At 46.5% G+C, this 25,219-nt stretch overlaps 1 protein-coding gene across 1 annotated transcript; it reads left to right on the top strand.

Moving 5' to 3' along the window:
- The first annotated feature begins 1,752 nt into the window (after nucleotides 1-1,752).
- Nucleotides 1,753-25,212, top strand: Rpia (ribose 5-phosphate isomerase A). Its single transcript, XM_034512640.2, has 9 exons — nucleotides 1,753-2,048; nucleotides 8,820-8,880; nucleotides 10,411-10,466; nucleotides 14,734-14,793; nucleotides 16,224-16,288; nucleotides 17,467-17,535; nucleotides 18,200-18,341; nucleotides 19,581-19,680; nucleotides 24,273-25,212. The coding sequence occupies exons 1-9, from the start codon at nucleotides 1,785-1,787 to the stop codon at nucleotides 24,365-24,367; spliced, it is 912 nt and encodes a 303-aa protein (XP_034368531.1). The 5' UTR covers nucleotides 1,753-1,784; the 3' UTR covers nucleotides 24,368-25,212.
- The last annotated feature ends 7 nt before the right edge of the window (nucleotides 25,213-25,219 follow it).

Here is a 25,219-nt window from a genome sequence, read left to right as displayed (position 1 = left end):
GGTGTTGTAAGAAAGCAGGCTGAGTAAGCCATGAAGAGCAAGACAGTAAACAGTACCTCTGCCTTCAGGTTCCTGACATTTTTTTCCTTAATGAACTGTGACTCAGGATACGTAATCCAAATAAACCCTCTCCTCCTCAAGTTGCTTTTAGTCATGGTTGTCTCATCACAGCAATCATAAGTCTTAGATGTATGGATGCGGGCTCCTCAAGAGAGAGTCCGAACAATAGAACAATAAGTGCTGCACCTGAATTTGGTGGCTCCCGAAGTTACATTTGTGATGGTGGCTGAACTTTCTTCTCCTTTTTTGGTAAAGGAGACGGATCAAGTGGCTCCTGAGTGCCTCGGGCAGGACTACAGTCTGATAAAGATAAAACTCAGGTTACAAAAGTTGCATAAATATATTGAGATCTGTTTATTGTTCCTAGGGGTTCTTGGAAGATTCTAGCTCTCGGGGGTTTGCAGGCACACGCCCATTAATCCCTGCACTGGGAAAGTAAAGGCAGGCTGATCTCTGTGCGTTCAAGGCTATCCTTGCCCACAGAGTTCCAGGACAGCTAGGGTTACAAAGAGAGATCCTGTCTTGAAACACCCAAAAACAACAAAAAGGACTTCCAGCCCTATTTGATGGTGTAACCCCGTATCAGGAAAAATGCTCTACGTTCCAGGCCAGCCTGGACTGGACTAAGGACTTCCAAGTGTTCAGTAAGGTTTGGTTAGCACTAGTTCTGTCTGTAAAAGGTGGTGATAAGAATTCCTCACCCAGCCGGGCAGTGGTGGCACACGCCTTTAATCCCAGCACTTGGGAGGCAACGGCAGGCGGATTTCTGAGTTCAAGGCCAGCCTGGTCTACAGAGTGAGTTCCAGGACAGCCAGGGCTACACAGAGAAACCCTGTCTCGAAAAACCAAAAAAAAAAAAAAAAAAAAAAAAAAAAAAACCCGCACCCCTTACATAGCAGCAAACTAAAGGCAGAAAAGGAAGCCCAATAAGGCATACTGGCCTGTGAGCGCACAGCCGGGCTCAATTTAGACACCCTGCATCCAATACCAAGAGCAGAAGGCGGAAGATAATGATTGAACTTGTAATCTTGGGTTTATGAAGGTCTAGCACAGACCTTAGAAAACCTGGGAGTCCCAAATGTATATCATCGAGGAATGTATCTAGAGCACTGTAAGAAGGCCGTGACACGAGATGGCTTTGGTGGTAAAATACTGACTGATACTACCAAGAAGGTCAGATAACGGACTTCTGCAAGTTGTTCTTTGGCCTCCATACGCACGCACTCATGCACACACTTAACAAATAATAAAATGTAATTAAAAGATTTTTTAAAAAGGCCGTTGTGTTGATAGGACCACTTGCCTGAGAATTCACCTACAACATCGCAACGTTCTCATTTGCTGAGCAAACAAGGTCAGGTTTTTAATAGGTCTCTCTCTCTTTCTGTTTTTTTTGGAACACGCGTACAGCCAGAAAGGTGCTTGGAGTTCATCTAAAGGTGTAAACACTTGACCCCATGGTAGAGAGTTATTAGCTTCCTAGACAGCAGTTACCCGGACCTTCCGGACAGAAACGTTGGGGTGAAGGCGGGCGATTTGCACAGCAGATGCATTGTGGGACTTGTAGTCCCGATTGCAGACGGACTTGAGACCACTGTCGCTGCAGGACTACATTTCCCAGCAACACACATTTAGCAATACGCGCGGGCCAGGTTGCGCAAGCGAGCCGGTTTCCGGAGGAGTTGGGGGTGGGGCGGCCGCAGAGGCTGGAGCGAGGCGGCGGGATGCAGCGCCCCGGGCCCTTCAGCACCCTCTACGGGCGGGTCCTGGCCCCACTGCCCGGGCGGGCCGGGGGCGCGGCCTCGGGAGGGGGCGGGAACAGCTGGGGCCTCTCGGGCTCCCACGTGCAGTTGCCGGGGCGTGCACAGTCGGAGACCCGCGGCGACAAGGGAGGCTCGAGCGCGGGCGGCCCGGCCCCCTCCACGATGTCCAAGGCCGAGGAGGCTAAGAAGCTGGCTAGCCACACGGCGGTGGAGAACCACGTGAAGGTGGGCAGCTGGTGGCGGCGTGATGGCTTCGTGCTGCGCGCCCAGGGCACTGCCAGGGTGCGCCTGACTTCTGAAAGGGCGAGGGTTGCGAGAGAGGGGAGAGGGCGAGCCTTGTACCCGAATTCGCGCTGTTCTTCCTAACCCTTGAAAGGCCTTTTAGACGCCGAATGGGTGGGTGTCAACTCTCCCTCAACTGGAGCCTTTTCTACAAAGATTTCCTGTTCGACTGGAACTGGGTGCACAGTAGAGCCTGGCATTACCCTGTTAAGAGTCTTGTCAGGCTGTTAATGCGTGCCTCCTAATCAGCCCATTGAAAATGGTGAGCCCCGAGGCTGCTGTTCTTCACTTCTCACTTACCGGGAAGCCAGTGGAGAGCTGTTTTGCGAAGTGTTTTGAAATTTTACTCCAAACAGGCTTTTCAGCTCCTCCCGCTGAGGAGCTTGAGGGTTGTCTTTACAGAGAAGCGATCGCGTTACTGTTGACCGGGCTAGCTGGACAGACCTCTGGTGCTGCTCTTTAGGCGGGGTCCAGATGTTTTGCAGTTACTCAGTAAGGCTATGTCCCCATTTGTTAAGTGGCAGGTGTGGTGTTGTGAGTGGACTCTTAGTGTAGGTGGGTGTGCTGCCCTGTAGCAGGTTAATTATCTTCATTGTATTATATCTGTTGCCCTGTTGGTGAAGTTTCCTGGTCTTATTTCCTATTTCTGTGGACATGTTATCAGAATTCATATCTCCGTTAAAGGGAATTCTTTTCATTTGTTCATGCTGTGCTGCCCAAAGTTACTTTGCAAAGATGATGTTCTTAGCGCTTTATCTATCTTCTGCCTAGAGTGAGGGTGGCCTGAGTGGGCGGGACCAGCTCTGATAACCTCTGGCTTGCCGGTTCTGTAGAAGAACACCATTTTTGTTTCAGGCAGGGCTCTATGCTCTTCTGTTCTGGTGTGGCTTTTTGCTCATCTAGTTAGCATAGGATTTTATTCTCGAACTAAGAGGGTGTAGGGTATGAATATGAATATAAAATGTGTAATTTGGCTCTGTTTGAAATTCAGTGCCAGAGCTGTAAAACTGGGACAGTAAAGAGAAGTTTCAAAAATACCTTCATGAAGTGACTTAATAGATTAATATATGAAATTCCTACCTCAGGAAAGCCCATTATCTTAGTTATCCTGTTAATGTTTAGTGTACATGTCTCCTTGACCTTTGCTTTATCGTTATGTATTTGACTAAATTAAAATCTGCAAGCCTTCGCCTCATGTTCTAGTCATAGTCTAGCTTTACTACTTTGAGTTTTTCCTTGGCTTCTTAAGGAGACTAGGAAAGGACAATTCCAACTCTTCCTATTTTGAAACTCAGGCTGGCTTTGAAAACCAACCCTCCCCTCCCCTCCCCTCCCCTCCCCTCCCCTCCCCTCCCCTCCCTTCTCCTCCCCTCTCCTCCTACTTCATAGCTGGCTAGTCCATATCAAGCCAGGAACTTGATATGTGGACTCTGCTGACTTTGGAATCTCCCTGCTTCTGTGTCCTGAGTGCTGGGATTACAGGTGTGTGTCACCACTTTACCTTCGTGATTCCGCCTCCCAAGGGCTGGCGTTATAAGTATGTGGCACACTCAGCTTCCTCTGATATGAGTCCCAGACACTTCAACATGACCTATGTTCCAGTTCTCTGTGCGTGTCTCTTGCCCAACTCCTTATGAGCTCTGGGAGGAGAGTTAACGTTATCTGTACATTCAGCGTTGGCTACAGTGAGAGCTGCTCAGGCAGTGTTCAGTGTTCAGTGAGTTGTGTAGAGTGGGAACACTGATATGGAGGTTGGAGGTTGTAGTTTTGGTGGCCTGTTTCCTAGGCTCTCTGAGTGTGTGGTTTCCAGTCCCCTCAGTCTGCTGGTATTCCACCATGACTATTTCTGTTTCAGGGTAGATGGAGAAGTTTGAATTCTCAGTTGAATCTTTGTCACCAGGTCCAGACTTGCCTGATTCTAAAAGTGTAGTTACCCCAGATGGGTTACTGTACATGTCTATGCTATCCTCATGGTTTGTGGCTTCTTCCTTTGCTTTCTGTGGAGCCTGGGCTTTGATTTGAGATCGGCCTAGCCTGAGGAAACTAGTGGGCAGACAGTATTGTTTTTTTTTTTTGTGTTTTTTTTGGGGGTGGGGTGGGGTTGTTTTGTTTCTCGAGACAGGATTTCTCTGTATAGCCCTGGCTGTCCTGGTACTCACTCTGTAGACCAGGCTGGCCTTGAACTCAGAGATCTGCCTGCATCTGCCTCCCAAGTGCTGGGATTAAAGGCGTGTGTCACCAATGTGGGCAGGCAGTATTATTAGTAGTATTTTGTTTTTTTTTAAACAGACTCTTTCTAGGTATTCCTGACTGCCCTGGAATTCACTATGTAGACCAGGCTGGCCTCAAACTTACAGCAATCTATCTGTCCCCTGCCTTTCTAGTACTGAGATTAAAGGGATGCATCACTATGCTCGTCAATTTTTGTGTTTTTAATTTGGTAGAAGCCTGTTTTACTATCATATTCCAAACTCACCAAATATGCCAAGAGGTGTAGCCCACCAAAGCCAGTCCTCATAGATTTGTGAGATTACTCTGTTGGACTTGATGACATGCTGTTTATCATTGTCTTTTAGAAGGGATACCAGCCGTGGGGCCAGTTTGCAGGCAACGTTTCACCACTTTGGTTTTGGCGAGGGCACTCATTCCTGAGTCTGTCATTCTGGCAGCCCCCTGCAATTCATCTTCTAGAAAAGAGCCTGTCTGATGTACTGAGTTAGCCTTTGTGCTGGGAGTGATGTGAGCTAGTGAGGAGTCTGGTAATCAGGTTTGGCCTTAGGTCAGATGTGAAGGTCAGATTAAGTTTACCTAGGTTTTAAGAAATGGAAGTGTTCACTATTGTTTGGATACTTCACATCTTGATATTTAGCTGTTTTAAATAGTTTGTTAGGCTCCTTTACTTTACTTGAATCCCTTGCATTTGAGTTTGTGGGGCAGCTGATGACTTTATTAGGTGCACTGTCTTCTTGAGGGTGTCCTGGCAGGTGAAGTCTGTAAGACTGGCTGTGGTGTATTTGGTGAGTTTGGAAGAGTATGTTAATCTGGGCTTCTACCAGATTAATGGCGTCTACCAGATTTAAAACACAAATTGCTGGGTGTGGTGACACCTTTAATCCCATCACTTGATAGCAGAGGCAGGCAGATCTCTTGAGTTTGAGGCTATCCTGGTCTATGTAATTCCAGAGCTGCCAGGGCTACCTACTGAGACTCTCTATCTCAATAAACAAGCAAACAACACAGAAATTGAGTCCCCTCACTTCTTAGTGCTGATCACTCTCCTGCAGCCACCTGTTGCAGGCTGTTTCTACCCAGGGAAAGAGTCTATTGTGTGTCCTGTCTCCAGAACCCCCTGTCTTCCTTCCACCCATTTGCTGGTGCAAATAAGGGTGATGGCTTGTTTGCTGTCAGCATTGAGGATTCTATCTCCACAAGAATTCAACAGAGACCGTGGGAAGACCCTTGCTCCATTGTCCCAGGAGCTGCTGCTGATCATGATAAAATAGTGAAGGCAGGCAGACATTTGCCCACAGTGGCACTGCCAAGTGTCCGGCATGTGGAGACAGCCCAGCTACTTGGTGAACAGGCAGGCACAGGCCAGTTCCTGGCAGACTGGATTGGCCGAGGATGATTGCCTCAAGTTCCTGGGTTTAAGTGCCTGCTACTTAAAGCTTAAGTGAGAATTTCCTTGCAAAAGTAGAATTTCCCTCTGTCCCTTGTTTAAAAACCCCACAGCTTGTACAGTGCTACCATTTATTTGAAGTGCTTTTAACGTTGCCTTGTGAACTTCCTGATGCAATAACCTGAAAAGAGCCCCCTACCCCCGCCCTCCCCAAAAAACGCAGAGAAAATGATGGGTAAAGTCTACTGCAGGTAGGAGAGGCCCAGCTAGAAACAATTTTAGTGTGTTAAATGTGGTTGCCATTAGGATTTAATTTGTTTGTGTTTTTAAATTTCTTGTACTTGTTGGTTATTCTTTCGTCTTTTAGTTTTAGGTTTAGTCTGATTTTGAGAAGGAACAAATGAGGCTGTGGGGTCTACCCCTGCACATTACGGGGGTTTTGTGCTCTGGGGATGAGATGTTTTAGCTGTAGCTTAGTTTCTTCCTCCTACGAGGAAATTTCACAATAGCCTTTCCCTTGCCAAGCGAATTGCTAATAGTTGTCCCACTCCAAGAAATTTGAGAAATAGTGTTCTTTCGGCAATGTAACTCGTTGAATCGTTTAAAGTGAGGTTGTGTGCGTGGTCGATAGGATTAAGAGACAATTTCCTTTTAAGGAAACATGATAAGGACATTACTGTTCTTATATCAATATTTTATTCAACTCATTAAATTAATGGGACGTGACTAAAATGAAATGAATTTTTAAAGACTAGAATTTATTGTATAATAAATGTAAAGTAATGACAAGTTGCATCTCAGAACACAGTGAATTAAATTTTATGGACAAAATATGCTAACAGTTTTCTACAGGTTGAGGTCAGCCTTTTACAGAGCTGTCAAATTGTACATATTCTTGTAGGATTGAGTAACACAGGCAGGTGCTACATTTCTTTTTCTTTTTCTTTTTTGGCTTTTCGAGACAGGGTTTCTCTGTGTAGCTCTGGCTGTCCTGGAACTCACTCTGTAGACCAGGCTAGCCTACAGAACTCAGAAATCTGCCTGCCTTTGTCTCCCTAGTGCTGGGACTAAAGGCGTGTGCCACCACCGCCCGGCTCAGGTGCTACATTTCTATTGAAGGGATCTGTTCATCTTTGGCTTATTTCAAAATCTCCATTTTTTCCCTTGCATTGTTGCACATGTCTGTCAAGTGAGCTAGTGTGTCATAGAGGTGGTTGTGAAATTTGGCTTATTGAGATGTGTAGGTCCTCTTGGTATTGCTTCTCAGTGGAAAGCTAGTGTGGGTCTTCTAGGCCATTGTTTCTCAACCGTCTTAATGCTGTGATCCTTTAACACAGTACCTCATGTTGTGGTGACCCCCAGCCATAAAATTATTTTCACTGCTACTTCATAACTGTAACTTGTTACTATTATGGGCCGTAATGTAAATATCTGATACATAGTGCATCTGATTTGTGACCCCTGTGACAGGTTCATTTGACCCCCAAAGGGGTTGAGACCCGCAGGCGGAGAACTGCTATTCTCTCTTCTCTTCTCTTCTCTTCTCTTCTCTTCTCTTCTCTTCTCTTCTCTTCTCTTCTCTTCTCTTCTCTTCTCTTCTTTCTTTCTTTCTTTCTTTTTTTTTTTCCAGACAGGGTTTTTCTATGTAGTTCTGGCTGTCCTGGAACTCACTCTGTAGACCAGGCTGGCCTCGAACTCAGAAATCGGCCTGCCTCTGCCTCCCAAGTGCTGGGATTACAGGTGTGCGCCACCACTGCCCGGCTGAGAACTGCTATTCTAGGCAGTGTTGAGTGTCAGCTGCTGCTCTGTTGTTGGTGGTTTTGCCACAGACTGAAGTCGGGTGCTCCAGGAAGTTGCTTAGGAACCAAGCTCCATATTGGTTTTGATAGTTGGTGTCCCTTTTTGGTTTTTCTTTGTGGTCCTATCATCTAGCCATAGGTATCTTCTCTTTCTTAGGATGGCAGGCTTAGTGTTGTTATTGCTGTGTGGTGAAGTCACCCCGTAAGTAGGAGCAGTCATTTTATGCTAGTTTTCCTCCAGCAATAAGGATGTCTTTGAAGCAGACATCTTAACTGTGACACTGATCAAACAGAGCAGAGTTTGATCAGCATTGCTTAATTATGTCTGTCTGTCTGTGTCTGTCTCTGTCTGTCTCTGTCTGTCTCTGTCTCTGTCTCTGTCTCTCTCTCTCTCTCTCTCTCTCTCTCTCTCTCTCTCTCTCTCTCTCTCCCCCTCCCTCCTAGCAAAAATCAAAGCTCACAACAGTGCCCCAGGGATAGCCAGAATGCCTGCTCCGTGTCTTAGTGTAGCTACATTGAGTGAAATGCTTTCACCACTATATCTGCATTCTGGGGTGAGTGAGGCTGGACCTAACACATTAGTCCTCACGGTGTCAGGGCTGCAGCCCAGATTCTTGCTCTGGAAATGCTCTGCACATGAAGACTTCCTAAGTGTTCATTCTCTTCCCATGAAAAGTAGGACCCCTTGGTGTTAGCTGGATAGAAAGAAGATTTACTTTTGAAGTCACTTCCTACTTTACTCTCCTACCCTGTTGTTTTGCTGACTTGGGCAGAGTTCTGGATGATAGGCTTGATGCATCCTGAGCAATCTTGAGTTACAGTTGTGAAGATGGGTGTGAGAACAAAGCCAGAAGGCCCGGCTTTCCATGTGTACCCAGGCTGTTTCCTTCCTTCCTTCCTTCCTTCCTTCCTTCCTTCCTTCCTTCCTTCCTTCCCTCCCATAGATTGGCCAAGAATCTTTCACTGTTATTTGCAGGCCATTTCTGTGAGGGCAGCTTTAGTTACTGTGTGGTTGTTATGGTGTAAATTGAGCCACCAGTTATTCATTTGTCATGTGTATGTGGAGGAATGGTGAACGGGGATGGTATTAGTGTCAGAAAGGAAAGAGAAGGACTCTGTCTGGGAGAGCAGGATAAAGTACAGCTTTGAGGTTCAGAGGTTACATGTCTGTAAAGTAGGCACAAGTACCTGTCTTGCACCTGTGCTGTGTACGGTCATTCATGATTTCAGTGCTAGATCAAGAGAGTAAAACTACTGTAGTAATGAATTTTGCTTTTCCATCCCTCTTTTTGGCAGAATAACCAAGTGCTGGGAATTGGAAGTGGTTCTACAATTGTCCATGCTGTGCAACGAATAGGTACGTTCTCATTCTCAGACTGTACTGTTTCTTGTGTGTTCATGGGAGTAGGAGGTGGGGGAAGGGGAGGGATGGGCGCAGGTGTGGCGTTTGTCTTAGTTCCCACTCAGCCTGGTAGAGATGGGAAGAGCATGTTGTTCATTTGAGGTTAGTTGAGTGTTTCTGTTCTTAGAAAAGAGGAATTTTTGGTCCTCTATAGCAGATTTTGGGGAGGCAATGCCTGTGTTTATTATATAGCTAGAGGGGAGAAATTGACTCCGGTGAGGCCCCAGCAGAATATGATGGTGTACACCCATCAGAGTTTCTGTATTGGTCTCAGGTTTCCTCTGAAGCCTGTGTGTTTGTCAGACAAACAAATTGAGGTCACAGTGTCCTGTCTATGACGGGACAAGGATGAGGCTCCTGCAGTTGGTGGCTGGTTTTTGTAGGTGTTGACTTCACTTTGATTGGGTCCTCTCTGTAGGACAGGCTCAGGCATTATCAGCTCCGGTGGCTGCTCAACAGGTTCTACAGCCCTGTTCTTTGTTGGTAAAAACAAAGCCTGGGAGAGGCTTGCCCAAATGCCCATCTTTGGCAGGTGCCAAGGGTCAGAGCCTAGGAGGCAAAACCGAGGTTCCTGTTGTGATCAGGAAGTGGCTGCATTACAGGGACCTTGACTGATGGGAGATTTACTGTCCAGTACTTATCTACCTTAACTCTGTGTATGGAGAATTTTTAGGTCACAGGAATTACTGTGGATTCACAGGAGTAACATCTAAACCTTCCAAGAGAAAGACTTGATTAAACAGACTTGACATTTTAAGAGGACAGCTTTTTAAGACTCATTAAAATTAAGATTTTCTAAAATTTTAAAATTTAAAATTAATATGTACCTCTCTCAACCTTTAATCATCCTCTGGGGCCTATAGATCCTTATATTTCTTAATAAATGCAAAGTGAAGTTCTGATGTTTTCCTGGAAAGGTAATGTAAGATTGTAGCTAAGATTGAGAGTCAGAAGGGCAGTGGTGGCTCACACCTTTAATCCCAGCACTGGGGGAGGCAGGTCGATTTGAGTTCAAGGCCAGGCTGGTCTAAAGAGTCTAAGACAGCTAGGGCCACATAGAGAAACCCTGTCTTGACCCCTCCCCCCCCCCAAAAAAAAAAAAAAGAAAAAAAGGAAAAGGGAAAGACCACTAAGGACCACATTTCAGCCACTTGTTAGCTGTGTGACTACCAAGGTAATTTACTTCTCAGTGACTCTGTTTCCTCATGTGCAAAGAAGAGGTGTCATAATTTATCTCTTGGGCTGTCTGCATTAAAAGTTGTATACACAGCCCTTAGCAAATTGCAGATACACAGCAGCAGTACCACTGAAATGGCTTTTCCTGTGGTCATTACTTGCCTCCCAGGCCCTCTAGAGTCCACAGAGGTAGCTGTTATCAGTGGGAGATAGGGCTTTTCTCTTTGGTTGGATTTGAGAAATGCACGTGGGATAAGAAAATCAACTGTGGGGAATGGAACAATACCAGTGTGACTCTTGTCTCCACAGCTGAAAGGGTGAAGCAAGAGAATCTGGACCTCATCTGCATCCCCACATCTTTCCAGGTACATCCTGTTCGTGTCCATGTCTTAGCAGCTGTCAGGTCTTCTGGGTTCCTGAGCATGTGTACTCCAGCTTTGCGATGTTATCCAGGATGGTTTCCTTGAGGGAGCCAGGCTCAGGGGAGGAGCTGGCCAAGCATTGTTCTTTGGTATAATTTTTTTGAGACAGGATTTCATCATGTTGCCTTGGCTGACCTGGTATGTAGACTCATCTTCCTGCCTCTGCCTCCTGAGTGCTGAGATTAAAAGCATATTCCACCATGCCCAGCTGGGGCTGTAATTTTATTTGTTTCATTTACTTTGATGTTTTCTCATGAGTCAGGCATTATTCGTAGTATGCAGAGACAACTGTGTGGTCTTTAGCCTCAGGGACTATTATCCTGTTAAGGGATGAAGGAAACTTCACAGAAATCTATGAAGTGATAGTGACCTGTCCTCTGAAGCTTCACCCAGCTGATAGTCTGTTCTGCAAGATATCTGTACTCCCCCTGAACACTTAAGTTCCTGCGTCATCCCCTTCCCCACATCCTGCCCTTTTGTGTATATAACCCCTGTGTGAAAAAGTAAGAATGGCAATTTGATCAGACTATAGACAGATCTCCATTCTTTGCGTCTTTGCCTGTCCTCCCCCCCTCCCCCCCCATCTCTTTCAGGTGACCTCCCCAGATCTCTGTTTAATGCCCTGCTGGACAGGACATGTTTCAGTGCAGGTTTTCCAGAGAAACAGAACTAAGAGAAACAATTGCTTTACAAGTGGGTTTATAAGAAAAGTTGAGTATTCCCACAGTGACTGTGTACAAGAGCTGGGAACACTGAAGAAGCTGGAAGCCAGGTTTTATCTGTTCTTCCCTCTCCCCCACCTCTCGAATCCCACTTGATCTTCCTGTTTCAGGTCCACTCCCCGCCCCCCCCTCTATTTCCCCTTCGTAGGGTGAGCCAGTCCACCCCCTGTTTCTTACTCTAGACCTAAACTCTGTAGTTATATGGGTTATAATCTGTTCAATGAAGACTTAACAGCTAACATCCATGCTGAGGACCGGCCTCCGCTTGGAGAGGGGTTCTGAGAGAAGGGGTGTTTGGGGCCAACAACTTGAAGTCAAATTGTTGAGCGTTGAAGCTGTCAGCCTATGCTCTGTCCAAGACTCTTTCTAGCCTGTTTTCTCTCTGTTCTGATTCTTTCTCTCTGATCTGCTTTCTATGGAGATCTCCAGACAGCTCTTTCTATGTTCTGCTCAAGACAGTTCTCCAAGCAGTTTTTCCTTTGCTTTTCTATTCTAAAAGATTCTGGATAGCTCACCTCTTGCAGATCATAAGCCCAGTCTTATTTTACAGATCAATCCAATCATTTACCCCAGGTTTCCTTTTGATTATCCTATGAATCAGCATCCCATGACTCCAGCCCCTTAGTTCTTAGGAGAGAGCAAGCACATTTTTTCTTTTAACATTGCAAAAGAATTCAGAGAATTTTGCCTCTTTTAAGCATAGACAGTAAGCTAGCTGGGTGGGGACCCCTCCTGAAATGTACTTTTTCTACCACACCTGCCCCAGGCTGGTCTTGAACATGGTAGGACTGGGAAGGAGTGTGACTGGGTGTATATGAAACTCCCAAAGAATCAGTAAAACTGTTAGGTATGAAAAAAGAAAACAAGAACAAAACATATTATGCCAGAAACTGTATTAACATGATGATTTTTTTATAGCCTCATTCATTTACCTGAGTGTTTCATTTTTAACAGCTGAGTAATAATCCTTCTGTAAGTGTACCACATTTTCTTTACCCCTTCGTCTGTTGTTCCCTTTACCCTCTTTCTGTCTATCACGAATAGAGCATTAATGAACATGGTTGCACAAGCGTTTTGAGGTAGGATGAAGCATCTTCTGGGTATATGCCCATAAGTTGTATAGCTGGATCTTGAGGTAGATAATAACCATTTTTCTGAGGATCTGCCTCACTGATTTTCACAGTGGCTGTCAAGTGTGTACTCCAACAGCAGTGGAAGTGTGTTCCTCTTCTTCCACATCCTCAGTGTCACTTGTGTTATTGAGCTTAGCATTCTGACAGGTGTAAGGAGGAATCCCAGAGTTGTTTTTGCTTTTCCCTGATGACTGAGGATGTTGGACATTTCTTTAAGAGCGTCTCAGCCACTTGTGGTCCCTCTTTTGAGAATTCTCTGTTTAGATCTATACCCCATTTTAAAATTGGGTATAAATTGGTAAAATTTGCTTTCAGCTTCTCTCCATTTAAGTTGATGTTGGCTTTGGGTTTGTTGTGTTTGTTATGTTGAGGTATGTCCTTTGTATCCCTAGTCTCTCAGGACTTTTCACAGGAAGAGGATTTACATACCTCCTTTAAGGTCCCTCATCATATTCATAACAGCCATTTTGAAGTCCTTGTCTTGTGTTTCATCCATATTGTCTTTCTCAGGGCTTACTGTAGTAGAGTTGCTGGGCTCTGGAGAGACTTACTGTCCTGGCTGTTACTGTGTTTTTACTTTGGTGCTTAGGCATCTGGTTTTGGGATGACTGAAATTCTAGGTGTTGATATCTAGTCTTGTCTTTGTTCATAAGTTTTTTGTTCCTTAGTTCCTGCTGCTGTATCTGGATCTTAAGAGTGTGTGGTGGCTGTGGGTGGTTGTTTGATAGAAAGAGCTTTTGTGTTTCTGCCCAGTGTAGTTGTGGTGGTGGTGGTGAATCCCAGGTAGAACTTGTTTTTAGGTATTGGGAGCTGACATGCAGGAATGGGGAGAGGGTAGTATAGAGGGCAAAAAGTCCTTTACATAAGATAAGCACCAGAGAAGCCAGGAAAAGTCAAAGGAAGAAGGCCCTTACCTGTCCTCCTGGAATGCTGGGAAAGAATGTACTTACATTCCTAAGTTATCTCATGGCCGCACCAATCCTGACACCCACAGGCATTATGCTTATCTCAGCCACTTTCTGTAGACCCTGAATCTTGGGCACTATCTCCACTCAACAGTACCCATTTTTATGAAAGAAGCTGGGTGTGCCTTAAAAAATTTTAGTGTAAACATGTCTTGCATTCTGTTATACTCATGGGACTGAGTTAATAGTTATCAGAACCTCCCCCTCCCCACAAAATTGTGCTGTGCTTAAATAAGGCTAAAATACATGCCCTAGTGTCAGACAATGGAAATTTGAACTAGTGATGGCCAACTAAGTTGAGCTGAACAAAGTTTCATTCTTTCTTTTTAAGATTTATTTTATGGGCCGGGCGGTGGTGGCACACGCCTTTAATCTCAGCACTTGGGAGGCAGAGGCAGGCGGATTTCTGAGTTTGAGGCCAGCCTGGTCTACAGAGTGAGTTCCAGGACAGCCAAGGCTATACAGAGAAACCCTGTCTCGAAGAACCAAAAAAAAAAAAAAAAAAAAAAAAAAAAAAAAAAAAAAAAAGTTATTTTATGTATGTGAATACAATGTCACTGTCTTCAGACACACCAGAAGAGGGCATCGACCTCCATTACAAATGGTTGTGAGCCACCATGTGGTTGCTGGGAATTGAACTTAGGACCTTTGGAAGAGCAGTCAGTGCTCTTAACTGATGGGCCATCTCTCCAGCCCCAGAGTTTTATTCTTATCTTACCCTGATGGTTTTCCTGAGTTTTATTCTTATCTTACCCTGATGGTTTTCCTGCTGGCCAGAACGCCTGCAGGCCTCTGCTTCCCTGGATCCGTAGGGTCCTTAGGAGGGGGGAAAGCACTGTCTGCTCTGAGGATCTGGCTCGTGTTTTCTGGGAGAGTGTTTTGGGTGTCAGTGGGTGAGGGAGAGGTCTGAGTCAAGGAAGGAAGCTGTGGGGAGGATCTGCTTAGTTCCCTGGGACTTGACTTTTCTATTCTCGAAGGTCCTCCTGCACCCGCCTCATGGATCTCCTGCCCCTGCCCATGATGGGATCCAGCCTGTGGCCTTTGCTAGGAGAATGCTGTACCACTGAGCTCCATTCTCAATGCTTGGTCTTTTGAGACAGGGCATTACTGTTATAGCTCAGGCTAAGTTTGAATTGGCTGTGTATCTCAGCCTCCCAAATGTATTCTTAGAAGTTTTAGGAGCACCCTTGTATTGTTTCCCAAGTTGGAGAGGGGCAGCTCTTACCTCTGTAACTGGTTTCCCTGTGCTGCATGGTTCTAGCTCCTGCAATGAAGAAGCCGTCAGTGTTGCTCTTTGTGGGGCTAGATCTCTCATGTCACAAGAATTCTGCAGACCCTCTCCACATTCTCAGTATAAATGACTGTGTTTGTCTTTTTCTGTCCTCCCTAGGCCAGGCAGCTTATCTTGCAGTATGGCTTAACCCTCAGTGACCTGGATCAACACCCAGAGGTGGGTGAGTAAGTGAGTGAGTGAGTGAGTGAGTGAGTGAGTGGTGTGTGTGTGTGTGTGTGTGGAGAGAGAGACATGGGGGGGGGGAGATTGACTGTCTTTTTCTCCTTTTTTTTTTTTTTTTCTTTTGGTGGCTTCTAGTTGTTCATGGGCCCCAGCTATCTTGGTAGCTCCAGAAAACATTAGCCAATTATATTTACGTTTGTTCTGGGGCCTTGTGTGTTAATTCTGGTCAAACTTACAGGCAAAGAAGTGGCAGTCTAGGCACAGTACAGGTTTAGCTTCCCCAAGGATTTAACCTTCAGGGCTCAGGACAGGTACAGGAAAGGGAGTGGACACTTCCAGAGTTGGGCTGTGGTTTCCTGAAATTGCCTTCTCATAAGTGAGCCAGCCTGCAGAACTCACATCTGAGCCAAGGAAAATGTCGTATCTTAGGCAGTTGTGGCTACTTGAAAACTAATTAAAGCTAATATTTGTGGAAAAGACTGTTAAATTCAAGGCTATTCCAGTTGAGACTGAAGCTGTGGAGAGTGAGCAGCATCCCGTGTCACCCCAGGAACACGTGGGCTGTCACTAGGTGTGGGGCTAAGTCTCATCTTGACAGTGAGCACTGTAACTGTCACAGTAAACAGATATAGAGAGGGTATGCCAGTTGCTAAAGTGGCAGAAGCAGAATTATAACTTGTGCACGTAAGGCTCTGGAGCCGTGTCTCAGTAAGAGGCTAGCTTTGTGGTTAGCTGCCAGGATCTGTGGCAGGGCCAACAGAGGATCTTTGGAGGGGAAAGTAGTAGTTATGGGTATGTGGGCATACATGGGTGTTGCCCAGACTTTCTGGAGTGATTGGGCACACTAGGATAGGCATAGAGAGGGTTTGACAGGCTCTAGCAGGTCATGCCATGGAGTAGTACATGGTGAGACATTGGGAGGGACCTCCTGGGGGAGTTCTGTGGGCAGAAATAGTTTCCAATTCAAGAGTGCATCGAACGTTTGTCATCTTCGGAGACTCCTCACTTAACTTGAAGTTGCCTGTATCTGCCCACATTAGTTGTGTCTTTGGAATCAGGCAGATTTTACTCTGCTCTTTCGTTATTGATCTTTGCTCTCCCTTGGGAACGGGATGCTCCAGCCCCGCTGTTTATCTGTTTATGGTCCTTTGGACAGCCCCAAACTGCAGTGTCTTAAATGGAGAGTGAAGGAAGCAAGTGCAGTGGTTAAGGACTGGACAGTGCATTAGGCCCCCAGCTCCCTCCCTTCCCTTGTGTCTCCAGCAAAGCGCCTTGCTTTCTCGGGGCCCTTGTCTCTTGGGCAGTTGAATGGAAATCCTGGGCCTACCTAATGGAGCTGCTGAGAACCTGATGAGCTATCACTGCGTGGTCAGGGGTCGCACAGTGTCTCAGCTCACGAGGCTCTTCCCTCCCTCCCTCCCCAGATTGACCTTGCCATCGACGGTGCTGATGAAGTGGACGCTGAGCTCAATCTCATCAAGGGTGGCGGGTGAGTGTCTCCGGGACTTTGTTGCTGAAGAGACTGTCAGCTGACCCTTAGCAGAGTGAAGCGGAGTACAGAGTAAACAGTTGTTATGATACACATGAGTTTTTCTTCTGTCAGCACCCGGCTACCATATGCCGTTGAGCCAGCCTGGCATTTCTGATCATTAGTGTCTACCTGCTGACAGGCAACCTGGGCCTTTTCAGGGAGATGGTTTATCTTGCTGTTCTGTGCGTGCGCACCCATACACACACACACACAGAGCACACTCTTGGCTTGGACTGTTAGGTCTGTGCCTGTTATGAGCCGCGCTGGAGCTCAGGCTCTGTTTGAGGGGGATGGAGCGCGCTAACTGGCAGCTAGGAAAGTGCAGAGAGAAAAACTACAAGCTGCCGAGCTTGCTCAGGATACAGCCCACTTCCTCTCAGGCAGTTAGTTCCATACAATAAGCGCTACGGTTAGAGACGCCAAACTCACAGCCCAAACCAGGGCAGGATACGAGCAAACTGGCTAACAGCCAATCTTAGCCAAGCTAAGGGTTATATAAGCTAGCACCACAGACCCCCGCCTGTCCCCGTCCCGTCTTCTCTCCTCATTGATGAAATAAATATTGTTGTGGAAGGATCCTGACGCGCGTGTGTCGTCTTTCGCGGGCGAGAGCGTGCACGTGCGGGTTATATGTGTCTTTTGTGTTAAAGCTGTGCAGTCTGTAATCACTGGGGGAGGGGCGCTCTTCCTTTATTTGGAAACATTTATTAGACTGACACAGTGTTCATTTTATTTTATTAAATGTATTACGTAATCCTTGTTGCAGGTGTGAGGTAATTCATCTAGGGAGCAGTAGCCATAGGCCAGGTTGTTTATTCAATATCCCTGGCCTTGTGCTGTCACAGCCCACGGAGCAGGTGTTCCAAACTGGTTGTCGTCATCTCCCTAACACAGTGCTTCCTTGATGCCTGAGTAGAACCATGTTTACTTTCTAGGTTTCTACCAGACACAGGCAGATGTTCTGTATTCTGTTTACTAGGAAGTAGCATTATAGGGTTGAGAATGGCGCTTTAAAAATGGAAGCCACATTTCTCTTTAAGTGTCAGGATTGAACCCATTTGGGCCTCTCAAGTCTGGTCTTATTTCCCAAACGAGGATGACCTCACTGTAATGTCCACCTCCTTCTCTCCTCTCAGAGGCTGCCTGACGCAGGAGAAGATTGTGGCTGGTTATGCCAGTCGCTTCATTGTGATCGCTGATTTCAGGTACTGTTCCGGGTTCTGCCCTTCAGCTGAGAAGCTGTATGGGTTTCCAAGTTTCGTGAGAAGAGGAAACCTGTGGAGGGATGCAGGAAGGATCACCTGCTCTCTGGGATTCCAGGCAGTGCCTCTGCTGATTACCACAGCACTCTTGCATGGAGCTGGGTCTTCATGTTTGGGGATGGGGAGGAAGCAGTGTCCAGGCAGAGCTCCTTCATGTGTTACTCACTAGGTTCCTCAGGAAGCAGGGCAAGCTCTGTCCACAGGTAGTGACTCAGCACATCCTGCTTCCTCTGGGGTCAGGCCTTTCCACATGTGACTGAGTTATGCTCACTCTTTGACCAGGCTGATTTTCTTTCAAGGAGCCTGAGAGAGGAGGCACTGTTCTGAGCATGTTAGAGAGAGGAGGCACTGTTCTGAGCATGTTAGAAGAGAGATATGCATTTGTGTTACTCAGGAGATGCCATAAGTGCAAGGGCCACCTAGGTTAGCCAGCAGACCATCAGAGCAGATCTTATCATTTTTGCCTTGTTATTCAAGTCTCTTCAGTGTAAAACAGCCTATATTTCTGAAGGCCCCTGTACTGTCCTGATCTCTTTCCCCTCCAGCTGTCTAGTTAGCCCCTAGCTTGAATTTGGTTTTGTATATTGAACTTACTTGTTTTTTCCAGGAAAGATTCAAAGAACCTTGGGGATCGGTGGCACAAGGGAATTCCTATTGAAGTCATCCCAATGGCCTATGTCCCAGTGAGCCGAGCAGTGACCCAGAAGTTTGGGGGTGAGGTGGAACTTCGAATGGCTGTCAACAAGGCAGTAAGTGGCCAAGGAGGTTTCTGAGCACCCGACCCAGTGTGCTGCTCTAGTGCCTTCTGTGTCAGTTAGGCCCTGAGGCCTTCAGGAAGCATGGTTCTTTCCTGACATCCCTCAGGGATACTTGAGGTCTGTACTGCCCGGTGAACAACCTCTAAACACGGTCTTTTGGGAAACTCTAGATGATGTGTTTATAAAAAGAGAAAGAAAAAGAAAGTATGTTCTGTAGAGGCATGTGTGGTGAGGTATGAGTGAGGGAAGGGGATGTCTCAGTGGGCCCATGCCGAGGTGTCTTTTCCCCCTGAGGGACCAGTCACGCACCAGTATAGTATAGAACAGAGTTTATTCAGGGCATGGGGAGGGGATTTAAGAGGGTAGTAGAGGTGGGGGGGGAGGGGGGAGGGGGGAGGGTGAGGGTGAGGAGGAGAGAGGGAGAAGGAGGGAAGGATTGAGGGAAGGAGGGAGGGAGGGGGAGAGAGAGGGAAAGAGAAAGAGAGAGATAAAGAGAGAGAGATAGAGAGAGAGATAAAGTGAGAGAGACACCGGCCATGAGCACGTGGAGAGGGAGGAAGGGAAGGTGGAAGGGGTGAGGGGACAGAGAGGGATCAAGAGATCAAGAAAGCAAGAGCAAAAGAGCGAGGAGGGGGCAAGCAAGCAGCCCCGTTTTATAGTGGGCCAGGCCTACCTGGCTGTTGTCAGGTAACTGTGGGGGTGGAGTTTAGACAGAATGCTAACACTGTCAACATTTATGTTACTAAACAATCCGAGTTTTCCAGCGTCCAGTGTCGAGGAAACGTTCTGTCCCTCACCTGTCTGACCTCTGTCAGTCTGCCCATCCTTTTAATGAGACTTGCTGATGGAGAAGGCGGTGTGGAAGTCATGCAGCCTTATGTTACCTCACTGCTGGTGCTTTGATGTAGCGATGTTGGCAAGCAGTTCTCTTGGTCTTCACTCTGCGAAGTTGAAACCATCACTGCCTTGAGCCGTTCCTGTTCGAATCTCTGTCCCCCTTTTTGACACTCAAGAAACAAGTTTTAGAGCAGTCAGTGGCCCCCCTTAACTGTGTACCGGTGTTGCAGTAAGACTTAATCCAAGTCTGTGGACTCCAGAGGACCTGCCCACCACTGCTCTATGGAACCACCTTCTAGAAGCACGGATTGGGGGATATCTGTCTGGCTGTCATTTTTCTTTCTTTTGCCTACCTGGGTTTTCATCCTTGGTCATTGGAAAATTGTCTTCTAGGGTCCTGTGGTAACAGATAATGGGAATTTTATCCTGGACTGGAAGTTTGACCGGGTACATAAATGGAGTGAAGTGAACACAGCTATCAAAATGACTCCAGGTAAGCTGGATGGAGCTCACTGGACAGTCACCCAGTGACTGCCCTTCATGACCACCCCCTCTTCAGGGTGCAGAAGGCAGCATGTGCTCAGTTTATACCATGTCTGAGGTTTTAACTCGAATCACCTCCCTCCTCTTGGTTTGTGTAGTAGTGCTGATGTGTATGTATTTTATAGTCTGTTTGAATTGGGATAGCCTTGGAACTGATGGGAGGTCAGAGGTGCTTGCTTTGAAATAAGGTCACCATCTCTGGGAGAGACCCCCTCCCCTTTCCAGGAGCCTGGTACAGCCTCTTCGACCTTTGTGGGGGAAGTGACTCAGTTCACCTACCTTCACTGGTTACATATCATAGGCTATGCTTGTATTACATGGAATTGGTCCTAGATTAGAACTGATGGAAACTCTGGGAAGGCTGTGTGAAGCCTGGGAAGGCTGTGTGAAGCCTGGGAAGGCTGTGTGAAGCCTGGGAAGGCTGTGTGAAGCCTGGGAAGGCTGTATGAAGCCTGGGAAGGCTGTATGAAGCCGTGCCTGCAGATTCTGAAAGTGCTGTTTCTTCTGGAGAAATGGCAAAAGTCTGATTCACAGAGGTTGCTTGTTAGGTGTGGGGCAGTTTCTTAGGTGTGGCGTTGATCTGTGCACTATCGTCACATCTTCTAGACAGTGCTTAACATCTAAAGTTTATTAAGTTCCCACTGCATGAGGTAGTTAACAGAGGACCACTCAGGCCAAGAGCTAAGCTAAGTGGTTTGCCAACAACTACAGCATCAAGGTGTGAGCGCTAGGTTTTCTGCTTCTTGACTTTGAAGTTTTAAGATTTGTGTTATTTTTAATCATGTGACTATGTGCTTTTAACTGCAGGTGCCCATTGAGACCAGAAGAGGGCATCTGATCTCTTGGAACTAGAGTTACAGCTAGCTGTGGGTCTACTGTCATGGGTGCTCAGAATTGAACTTGGGTCTCTATGAGATCCATATGCTCACTTATACACTGAGCTATCTCCATCCCCAAGACCCTGACTGAATGCTCACTCACTCAAGTGAGGCTGTATGATGTAAGCATAGACTTTATGCCAAGGGATAATCAGGTAGGAGTTGAGGACCTGCGTACCTGGGGGAAGGTTGGGTGAGCTGGATAGAGATGAATTGGCGTTCAGGCTTAAGTCTGGCAGGTCAGAACTCGTAGGAGGGGATTTACAGGAGGAGATGATTTGAAAGGCCTCATTCTTGCAGCGCTGAGGAGCAGTCTAAATCGTACCTGGGTAGTGGCTGAGAGGATGCTGGGAGCAGACTGTCTGGATGAGCTTCTAACCCAGCCATGCTCTAGCAGTATGAACTTGGATCCCCTAGCTGACAGCTGTGTGCCTCAGTTTCCCTTTTTAAAAAGGGCCAGAACTAGTACCTACCTTGTGGGGTCATTGTGAGGATTAATTAGCTCACTTCTTAAAACAGTGCTGGAAGACTAAAGTCCCTAGGGGGAAGGAGGCACTGCTGTCATCATTAACCAAGCACTAGATTGTGCCCACGCAGGGACACATGCCTGTAATCCTGGAACTGTGGCGGTAGAGGCAGGATGATCAGAGGTCAAGGACTTCCCTGGCTACATAATGAATTTGAGGCCAACATCGGCTCCATGAAACCACCTCAGTGCCCACTGACCCCTCCCCCTACCTGTTCTTTTGAGACAAGGTTTCTCTGTGCCCTGGCTGTCCTGGAACTCACTCTGTAAAGCAGGCTGGCCTTGAACACAGAGATTGCCTGTCTCTGCCTCCTGATCGTTGTGATTAAAGATGTGTTTGTTCCACCACTGCCTGTTTTTCTGTTTTCTTTTTTTCCTAGATTGTAAGTTGTTTGTGCCAGTTGGGAATCTAAACAGTTTGAATATGTGCTGTGTGATAAGGCAGCTACTTCTTCCAAGTCCTGCCTCTGACCGTCTTTAGTCTTCTGACAATCTTTCCCTCATTCATTAAGTGAAACAGATGAATTACTCCCTGCTTAGTGTTGCCTCTCTAACTGAAAGGCCAAGAAGGCATGAGGATGACGACATGGAGGCCATGCTTGTTGATGCAGACTGACCCAGGGTGGAGTGGGAAGGCCAGTTCCTGATGTGCCCACTAGGGGGCTCTCTTGCTCTTCCTGGGGCCTGCCTTGCCTTTTCCTAAGCATGAAGAATCTATGTGTTGGAGACTTCAGAGTTACAGCGTGGAGTGAGGAAGATGCACTGTTACCACAGGTCCACCCTTGGTTTGTCTTTGGCTCTCCTTTTTTCTTACTTTTTGCCTATAGATTAGACAAACTTCCAGGGCAAGGGACTGGGCAAGCTTTCCTCTTTCTTACCAGGGTCTTTTACATGAGGGAGACACTCAGAAAAGAGTCCCTATCCATGTTTGATTGGGTCCTGCCTCTGCTCACATTCAGCAGGCTCTTCGCTCTCCTCTGGATTTTATTTGGGGTGAGGGGATCAGTCACTCCTAGCACCTCATTAATTTGAGGCTCCAGAATCATGTCTTAGATGGCTGCCCTGCTATTTCTTTATAGCTTTTGAAGTGGGTTTGACTTTCTCTGGGGCCAGTTTGAAGCTTCTAGGCTGTGCTACAAAGGCGCTGATCAGAGTGAGTATTGAGGACTGTTTTGTCCGTCCTCAGAAGACTCTAGCTGTGCAGCAGGCGGTCTGTGCCAGAGCCTCGCACTTCAGTGACTCAGCCTCCATTTTGTGCGTGTATTGAGGGCTGTCCACAGATGTTTTAACTTATCCTTTGTTCCTTTATACATTTATATTCTTTATACCTTGTTCAATATTATGGGTAAATAGTGGCACACCTTCCCCTCACCCCCAAGCCCCTGCACTCTCCATTAGACAACTAGTTACCCTGTCTGGAGATAGCCAGTGTTATTACTAAAGGAATTGTATGGCCTTTTCTGAGATGATCTTCCACAAAAACATAAGTTGAAACTCCCCTGCCTTACTCCTTACTCAAGTAACAGCATACCATGCTTAGGTGTATTCTGTCCTTTCTCTTCTTAGCTTATTACATATTGACCCCCAAGAGATAACATTACCTTTTTTTTTTTTTTTAATGTATGTTGGTGTTTTTGCCTGCATGCATATTTGTGTAATGGTGTTAGATCTTGGAGTTGTGGACAGTTGTGAGCTGCCATGTCTGTGCTGGGATTTGAACCTGGCTCCTCTGGAGGAACAGTCAGTTCCCTCAGCTGGTTAGCCATCTCTCCAGCCCCTGACCTTACTTTAAAAAAAAAATGGTGAGAGCTGGAGAGATGGCTCAGTGGTTAAGAGCACTGACTGCTCTTCCAGAGGTCCTGAGTTCAAGTCCAAGCAACCACATGGTGGCTCACAACCATCTGTACTGGGATCTGATGCCTTCTTCTGGTGTATCTGAAGACAGCTACAGTATACTCATGTACATAAAAGAAATCTTAAAAAAAAACCAGTGATATTCCAATTTTGTGGCTGTGTAACACAGTTTACTTAACCAGATCCCTGTTAGTGGTCATTTGCATTTCTCATCCTAGCTAGCATGGAAGTACCAGATCAAAAGATTAGTCTCATTTTACAAGATGACATTAAATTGCTCCCCCATAAGAGTGCCAGTTTACCAGTCCTGGGCACAAGTGCAGGTCCCTGTTTCCCTCCACACTAGGTTCATTCCCATTTTCTTTGATAGTTGGCTATCAAAAGTGTTAGTGTTAGCTCACTGTAATGTATATGTGAACATCTTTGGTGAAGGCCATCTAGAGTTAGTTAATTCTCGTTGCTGAGTATCCCACTGTTAGTGTGTGTGTGCAAACAGTATGGTGATATGTTCATGCTACTGTGTGTGCTTATGTGTGTGTGTGTGTGCACACGCGTGTGCACGCTTGTCTGACTGCATGCAAATGCGTGTGTGTACACCCATGTCTGTATGTGCAAAAGCCAGCTGTGTGCTGTCTTCTCTGAGTCAGAGTCTCTGATTGAACCAGGAGCTGACTGATGGCCAGCAGGCTTCAGGAGTATTCCTGTCTGTGCCTCCACATTCCGGTCACCTGCTGCTACTCATCCTGGTGATTGAGTCGTCTTTCATGCCCTGTCACTAGTGAGCTTGAATGCTGTTTGACTTTGCTTCTTTTAAGAAGTGCTTGTTTAGGTCTTACTCCTTTTTTCTGTTGGGTTGTCATAGTGGCTTGAGGAACTGTATTCTGATGACTCCTTTGTCGGGTGTACGCTTTGTGAATCTCTCCGACTCTGAGGAAGACTCAACGATGGCATTGACTGAACACAACTGGGAGGAGTGATAGCTACATAGCGTAGTCTTGGAGGGTCTCTTTAGCAGGCCTGTGGGAGGATGAGGAGGATGAGCAGCAGGCAAGGGGACAGCCTGCGCAGAGGGCCTGCAGTGGGGTGAAGCTGGCACATTTGGTTACACAGAGCGAGCCATGATGTAGTGGAAGGAAGAGGTGCCAGGAAGGAACAAAGATAACCCGGTTTCTTTCAGCTTGTATTTTGTCCGGTGCTGGCTTGTATTGTTTGCTCTCAGGGACACTTGATGCTTGCCTTGTCTTGGGAAGCTGGACTTTAATATACCTATATTTCATTTTGCAGGCGTGGTGGACACAGGCCTTTTCATCAACATGGCAGAGAGAGTCTACTTTGGGATGCAGGATGGCTCGGTGAATGTGAGGGAGAAGCCCTTCTAACCCTGAGAGAGCAGGGTGCTCACCTTGAGTCTCCAGCCCAGGCACAGTGGACAAGCCTCACCAGGAGCCTTTGCCTTAACGTACCTTCATGTAGCTGTCCACAGTGCTGGAGTGGACGGCTGGCCGTGGTGGGTGGGGTAGTTAAATCCAGTCTCATGAAGTATTGCTATGTGTCTTTTTAAAAAGAAATTTAAATATATATATTTTTACTATTAAAATATTCAGTTTTTTATAAAATAGAACTTGATTTTATGTTTTATATGAAACATTTACCAAAAACAAAAAAATGTATAAATAAAAATAAGAGATCAGGACTGTCTCTGAAAGCTTTGACTGGACCTGCTGGTTAACGTTCTGAAGTTTTGGGTTTGCTGAGAAATAACATGTTTCTAAGCTGGTGCAGTGAGGAGCCAGCCAGCAGGTCTCCTGATGCCTTATGGGTAACCTTGTTTACTGTTTACTTTCTTGCCACACTCTTCTGTTTGAGTTTGTTTTCATTGTTACCACTCCCACATCCTAGTTAGATTTTAAGATTTGGTCTGGGGAATCGTGAGTGGAGCAGTGGGGTCTGTAGTGACCTGGGTCTAAACTCCCAGGTGAGAATGCACCTTCTCTCGGGTCCTGGCTTTGCCTTGGTCCTGCTGTAAAAGCCCCTGGTGGAAGCGCCCGCTGGCAGCGCACAGCATTGTCTGAGATGTGAAGCACTTACTTTGTGTTGTTTGAATGATTTTCTTTATGTTAATATTGTTTTGTTCCTCCAATAATCCTTGTATGATTTGGTATCAGAAGCTGTCACTTTTTTATGCTGTTTGAAGGTTGAAATAAACATTACTGTGCCATTTTGATCCTTTG

This window comes from Arvicanthis niloticus, chromosome 9 (assembly GCF_011762505.2).
Source record: "Arvicanthis niloticus isolate mArvNil1 chromosome 9, mArvNil1.pat.X, whole genome shotgun sequence".
NCBI classification, from domain to species: Eukaryota; Metazoa; Chordata; class Mammalia; order Rodentia; family Muridae; genus Arvicanthis; species Arvicanthis niloticus.
The sequence above is the reverse complement of the archived record's forward strand: the minus strand, read 5'-3'. Positions and strand labels throughout refer to the sequence as shown.

What these genes read in the sequence shown, in the direction of transcription:
- Rpia (XM_034512640.2), top strand. Translation starts at nt 1,785, where the DNA reads ATGCAGCGCCCCGGGCCCTTCAGCACCCTCTACGGGCGGGTCCTGGCC. An exon ending in GCATCCCCACATCTTTCCAG is followed by an intron (nt 10,467 to 14,733) that starts GTACATCCTGTT and finishes TGTCCTCCCTAG; the next exon opens with GCCAGGCAGCTTATCTTGCA. An exon ending in GAATGGCTGTCAACAAGGCA is followed by an intron (nt 18,342 to 19,580) that starts GTAAGTGGCCAA and finishes ATTGTCTTCTAG; the next exon opens with GGTCCTGTGGTAACAGATAA.